This window comes from Pelobates fuscus, chromosome 3 (genome assembly GCF_036172605.1).
Source record: "Pelobates fuscus isolate aPelFus1 chromosome 3, aPelFus1.pri, whole genome shotgun sequence".
Lineage (NCBI taxonomy): Eukaryota > Metazoa > Chordata > Amphibia > Anura > Pelobatidae > Pelobates > Pelobates fuscus.
In genome coordinates, this window is record NC_086319.1 from 414,975,509 (window position 1) to 414,982,658 (window position 7,150).

The following is a 7,150-nucleotide window of genomic DNA, read 5'->3' on the forward strand; positions in this document are numbered from 1 at the left end:
TACCTTTGAGAAGGGTAGAGACTTAGTTGTTTATCCGTCTAGACACGCCATATCTCCCGTTCCTCGCGGTCCATCCAGTCATTCTAACGCTGGCCGCAAGGGATCCGCTTCCTTTTCTAACATGACGCTCGATACGTGACGTCTTGACGCTATCCCGAGCGACCTGCCACTCTATTGGCTTTATCCTATCAGCACTCAGCTGAGGCGTGCCTACTCTCCGGACTCAGGGTATTTAAGCTTGCTTCACTCGTCAGCTCATTGCCCTGTCGTGGTTCTAGCTTGTCTAGTCACTCAGTGCTCTTGTATTCTAGTATTCTCTTTGGTTTTGACCCGGCTTGTTGTACTATTCTGCTTATCTCTGTTATCCCTCTGACCCGGCTTGTCTCTCGCTTACCTGTCTTCTCGTTCCCTCGACCTCGGCTTGTCTTTGACCATTCTATACTGTACTACTTACGTTAGTCCGGCCATTCTAAGGACCGGTATACGTATCTGGCTACTGTTTGTACTCTGCGTGTTGGATCCCTGTCCCGATCCTGACATTACGACAGGGCCAATGGATCCTGCAGGTACAAACAGTCAGCTTGGTTCTTCCGACCCCAGGTTTGACGCCATGGAACACAGGATGGATCAGATGGCCCTAGCACTACAGGCACTATTGTCTCGTGCTAGTAACCCACCAGAGGAGACACGTACTCCTTCGATCTCTCCTGTAAGTTCAGGTCTAGAAGTAGCTACTGTTGGTGCTTCTTCTCGTATTACTCCACCAATACGTTATGGCGGTTCTCCTGAGAAGTGTCGTGGCTTTTTGAACCAGATCAGCATCCATTTCGAATTACAACCCCGCTCCTATCCTACAGATAGAGCGAAGGTTGGATTTATTGTTACGTTACTCATTGAGAAGGCTCTACGATGGGCTAATCCTTTATGGGAGAATGATAACCCGTTAGTCTATAACTATAATGCCTTTGTAGCTGCTTTTAAAAGAACTTTTGACCCCCCTGGTAGGAAGGTCAACGCAGCTAGGTTACTGTTGCGCCTTAGACAGGAGAATCGAACACTTGTGGATTATGCACTAGAGTTCAGATCCTTGGCGGCAGAGGTTAAGTGGAACGAACAGGCTTATATAGATGTATTTTTAAATGGGTTGTCAGATGTAATCCTTGACGAGGTTGCTACTAGAGAGCTCCCTGAGAATTTGGAGGATCTAATTTCTTTCATCTCTCGCATTGATGAACGCTTAAGAGAGAGGCAGAACACTCGAGATAGAACTCGTAGACCCCCCTTTAAACTAGCTCCTGCTTTTCGAAATTCTGAGATCGAAACCTCACGTTTTCCTGAGCCTATGCAGATAGGTAATACTCACCTCACAGAGGAGGAGAGACAGCACAGGAGAAGGGAGGGTTTATGTATGTACTGTGGAGACAGAGGTCATCTACGCCTAAATTGTCCCAATCGTTCGGGAAACGCTCGCACCTAAGTTTCTCTAGAGGACAGGCCTTGGGTGTATCTATTTTGTCCTCTGTTCACAATTATAAAGATCACAGGCTTCTGCTACCCGTTTCTTTGACTTGGGAGAAGGGAGTAGTAAAAACCATGGCTTTGATTGATTCTGGAGCTGCTGAGAGCTTTATCGATCAAGTTTTTGTTAACAAGCATACTATCCCATCCCAGTTAAGGGAGACACCTCTGGCCGTTGAGGCCATAGATGGTAGACCTTTACTTGAGCCTGTTATTTTCCGTGAGACCATACCTGTTAATTTAACTGTTGGTATCTTGCATGAGGAAGACCTATCCCTGTTGATCATTTCCTCTCCTTCTATTCCCATAGTCCTGGGGTACTCCTGGTTAAAGAGACACAACCCTATCATTAATTGGGAGTTAGGGGAGATAATTTCATGGGGTCAGAGTTGTCAAGAGAAATGTTTGCGGAGGGTCTCGCCCCTTTGCCTGGCGAACACGTCGGCTAACTCCCCTAATCCCACAGAGACTCAAATACCGCCTCAGTACCTGGATTTAAAGGCAGTATTTGATAAAAGGAGAGCCGATACCTTACCTCCACACAGATCCTTTGATTGCAAGATTAACCTACTCCCTGGTACCATGCCTCCCAGGGGACATGTATACCCGTTATCTACTAAAGAGAATTCAGTTCTAGAGGAGTATATTCACGAGAATTTAGACAAGGGATTCATTAGGAGATCCTCCTCCCCTGCCGGGGCTGGATTCTTTTTTGTTAAAAAGAAGGATGGTTCACTTAGGCCTTGTATTGATTATCGAGGTTTAAACAAGATAACCATTAGGAATGCTTATCCCATTCCTTTGATTACCGAACTCTTTGATCGTTTAAAGGGTTCTACCATTTTCACCAAGTTAGATCTCAGAGGGGCATATAACTTGGTGAGAGTCCAGCAGGGACACGAGTGGATGACGGCATTCAATACTCGCTACGGTCACTATGAATATACAGTTATGCCTTTTGGGTTATGTAATGCACCGGCTGTATTCCAGGATCTAATAAATGAGGTTCTTAGGGAATTTCAGCAGGAGTGTGTTATTGTATACCTGGACGATATACTCATACATTCTAGAGAGATTGAGACTCACCACGAACAGGTCAGAAGGGTTTTGCACAAACTTCTTCAACATGGTCTGTACTGCAAATTGGAGAAATGTAGTTTCGATCAATCCCAAGTAAATTTCCTCGGTTATGTGATCTCTGGGGAGGGATTTAAGATGGACCCGGATAAACTCCAGTCCATTCTGGATTGGCCTCTACCCAAGGGTCTCAAGGCCGTTCAGAGATTTATTGGGTTCTCCAATTACTATAGGCGCTTTATTAAAGGTTACTCTTCGATTATTGCGCCTATCACCAATATGACCAAACAGGGGGCTGATACTAAGAATTGGTCTACGGAAGCTCTCCTTGCTTTCAAAACTCTCAAGGAGCTTTTTGCTTCCGCCCCAATTTTGGTTCACCCTAATACCACTCTTCCTTTCCTACTTGAGGTAGACGCCTCGGAGACTGGCGTAGGTGCTATTCTATCCCAAAGGCTAGGTGTGGATAAACCATTACATCCATGTGGATTTTTCTCTAAAAAATTGACTGGTGTGGAGAGCAGATATGACATTGGGGACAGAGAACTACTAGCTGTTATCAAAGCTTTAAAAGAATGGAGACATTTATTGGAAGGGACATTACATCCTGTTACTATTTTAACGGATCACAAAAACTTGTCCTATATTGGAGAGGCCAAGCGATTGTCTTCCAGGCAAGCTCGTTGGTCGTTATTCCTCACCCATTTCAACTACGTTCTTACTTATAGGTCTGGTTCAAAGAATTCTAAAGCCGATGCTCTATCTCGCCAATATGAACCTTTGGTCTCTTCTGAACCGGTTCTGTCCTCTATTGTACCCCAATGCAACATTATTGCTAACACAAGTCTCAAAATCCATTCTCCGCTGCTTGCCCAGATCTTGAACTTACAGCATCTGGCACCTGGACAGACTCCTGAGGGAAGAAAATTTGTTCCTCCTGAACTCCAACTGGAGCTCTTACAGTGTTTCCACGAAAGCAAGGTGGCTGGCCATCCTGGCATTCGCAAGACTTATTCCCTGATCTCCAAGGATTTCTGGTGGCCTTCCTTACGAAAGGATATTAAGGAGTTCGTCGGGGCTTGCGAGACTTGTACCAGGACTAAACAGCCTCACGCATCTCCCTGTGGTTTGTTGCTCCCCTTGGACATTCCTGAGAAACCATGGTCCTGTTTGGCCATGGACTTTATTGTGGATTTACCTGCCTCCAAGAGACAGACTGTTATTCTCACGGTGGTGGATAGGTTCACTAAGATGGCTCATTTTGTACCGTTGCCTAAACTTCCCTCGTCTCCTGAATTGGCGGAGATTTTTGCGAGAGAAGTTTTTCGCTTACATGGGATACCTTCTGAAATCGTTTCTGATAGAGGCTCTCAATTTGTCTCACGATTCTGGAGATCCTTCTGTTCCCAATTAGGCATCAAATTGAACTTTTCCTCTGCATATCACCCTCAGTCTAACGGAGCCGCTGAGCGTACTAATCAAAAGATTGAACAATATCTGCGCTGCTTTGTTTCCGAACACCAGGATGATTGGGTCGGTTTGATTCCTTGGGCAGAGTTCGCACACAATAATCTCGTTTGTGATTCTACTCGTTCCAGCCCCTTCTTCATGAACTATGGCTTTCATCCCTCCATTTTTCCTTCGGTCTCTTCTTCCCAAGGAGTACCGTCGGTTGATGATCATGTCGCCAATCTGAAGAAGTTGTGGGATCAGACTCGTCAGATTCTCCTGCATAATTCTATGTTGTTCAAAAAACACGCTGATAAACACAGAAGGGCGGCTCCAGTTTTTGTCCCTGGGGATAGAGTATGGCTGAGTACTAAGAACATTTGTTTAAAAGTTCCCTCTATGAAATTTGCGCCTCGGTACATAGGCCCTTACAGGGTTTTGTCTCGTATCAACCCGGTTGCGTATCGCCTAGCTCTGCCGTCGGCCTTACGCATTCCCAACTCCTTTCATGTGTCCTTGCTGAAACCACTGATTTGCAACAGATTCTCCTCTGCGGTTTCCTCACCTCGTTCTGTTCAGGTGGACGGTCAGGAGGAGTACGAGGTTAACTCCATTATCAATTCCCGATTGTCCCGGGGAAAATTACAGTATCTGGTCAACTGGAAGGGATATGGTCCTGAGGAGAGGAGTTGGGTACCTCAGGAGGACGTCCATGCTCCTCGTCTCCGCAGGGCGTTTCACTCCCGCTTCCCATCTCGTCCCGGTTCCTTCCGCCCGGTGGGCGTATCTGAGAGGGGGGGTACTGTCAGGGTACCTGAGGTCTCTACCTTTGAGAAGGGTAGAGACTTAGTTGTTTATCCGTCTAGACACGCCATATCTCCCGTTCCTCGCGGTCCATCCAGTCATTCTAACGCTGGCCGCAAGGGATCCGCTTCCTTTTCTAACATGACGCTCGATACGTGACGTCTTGACGCTATCCCGAGCGACCTGCCACTCTATTGGCTTTATCCTATCAGCACTCAGCTGAGGCGTGCCTACTCTCCGGACTCAGGGTATTTAAGCTTGCTTCACTCGTCAGCTCATTGCCCTGTCGTGGTTCTAGCTTGTCTAGTCACTCAGTGCTCTTGTATTCTAGTATTCTCTTTGGTTTTGACCCGGCTTGTTGTACTATTCTGCTTATCTCTGTTATCCCTCTGACCCGGCTTGTCTCTCGCTTACCTGTCTTCTCGTTCCCTCGACCTCGGCTTGTCTTTGACCATTCTATACTGTACTACTTACGTTAGTCCGGCCATTCTAAGGACCGGTATACGTATCTGGCTACTGTTTGTACTCTGCGTGTTGGATCCCTGTCCCGATCCTGACATCTATATGCCAGAGTAGCAGGGGAGAGGTCCGGGAACAGCTGCAGTGAAGACTCTTGGTAGATTATTTGCAACATCTCTCGTGTCCATCTCAAGATGTTATTTTTGAGTGGGAAACTAACCAAGCAATAGATGATATCTCATGGAGGACCATCTGGCGGGCCTTTGGGTCTAAGTGCACGGTGAGTACAAATTAATTTGATTGGCTCTTTTTTAGGCCAGCCTAGGGGATTATACCACCATATTCTAAGGTTGCCAAGCCACAACCCAATTTGATTCTTTTCACACTTCTTGGCAATATTAACATTTATAATTAATTTGAAGTAGGGTCATAATTAAATAACATACAATACCCATTCCAATGGTATAATGACTACAAGCAACTTATTTTTTTCAAAGCTTCTTTGATGTCTCTATTTCTCAAACTGTATATGATAGGGTTTATCATAGGAGTCACCACAGTGTATAACAAGGATAATATTTTGTTGACAGTCATAGATTTCTGTTTAGTTGGAAGCATATAAATTCCAGTTAGTGTGCCATAGAATATAGAAACCACAAGCAGGTGGGAACTGCAAGTGGAGAAGACTTTTGATCTTCCACTTGTGGTGGAGATCCGAAGGGCAGCCTGGACAATATACACATAAAAAACCGCAATACTTACAAGTGGAGTAAATATAACTGGAACACTTATTATGAGAACTTCCATTTCAATATAAATTGTGTCTGAACAAGAAAGTTTTAATAGTGGGACAAGATCACAGAAAAAATGGTCAATAACATTTGGACCACAAAACTGAAGAAACAATGTTGATATTAGTACAATCAATTCCAGGGATAAGCTTAACAACCAAGAGATGATAACCAATGTAATGCATACCATAGGGTTCATTAAAGAGCTATAACTCAGAGGGTTACAGATGGCCAGATATCTGTCATAACCCATTATTGAGAGGAGGACACACTCAGTGGTTTCAGAGCAGCCAAAAAAATAAAACTGAACAATGCAGCCTGAAAGAGACATAGTGCCTCCATTATATGCCATATAAAGGGAATTTGGAACAATAACTGTGGTTACAAGTAAATCAGAAATTGACAGTTGTGTTAGGAAGAAGTACATGGGAGACTGGAGGCTGCTGTTAGATGCCACCAACCAAATAATCAGAATATTTCCACATACAGTCATAATAGGGAAAACAATAAGAAAAGACAAAAACATTGTCTTATAACTGGGAATATTCTGGAATCCAAGAAGAAGAACTTCAGTGACAATAGTCTGATTCATGACATCCATTGCCTGTGAAAAAACAAAGATAATTCCATTAGCTGAAATGTTATTTTATGTTTAATTGTAATTGAAATGAAACATTGACAAGTGGTTTCAATGAAATTAATTATGGTAAAGCTGTAAGAGAAATTGAAGTTTAAGTTTATTAGTATGATTTTGGTATCTATATGAGTATATCACCCTGCCCCCGTCAATCTGTGAGGATTTAATTTTTAGCAGACTTACTCCTTCAATTTGTTCGTGGTTCCCCAGCATAAGTCAAATGGTCCAACTTTTGGCAAATCCACCAGTGGGTAATGGCTCCAAAATGCAATTGTATCATATAGTCCTTAGAATGTTTTTTACTGTCACCTTCATGCAGTGGTACCCAATGGCATGTACAGACCAAACAGGTCCTTCCAAGGTCTATTTATTATATTAACTTCAAACAATGTGTTCTACTGGTACTTCTAGCATG

General features: G+C 44.1%; 1 protein-coding gene across 1 annotated transcript; it reads right to left on the reverse strand.

The window, feature by feature from the left end:
- Window positions 1-5,778: 5,778 nt before the first annotated feature.
- Window positions 5,779-6,708, reverse strand: LOC134602058 (olfactory receptor 1468-like). Its single transcript, XM_063446559.1, has one exon. It carries the CDS (start codon window positions 6,697-6,699, stop codon window positions 5,779-5,781), a length of 921 nt encoding a protein of 306 aa, XP_063302629.1. The 5' UTR covers window positions 6,700-6,708.
- Between the last annotated feature and the right edge of the window lie 442 nt (window positions 6,709-7,150).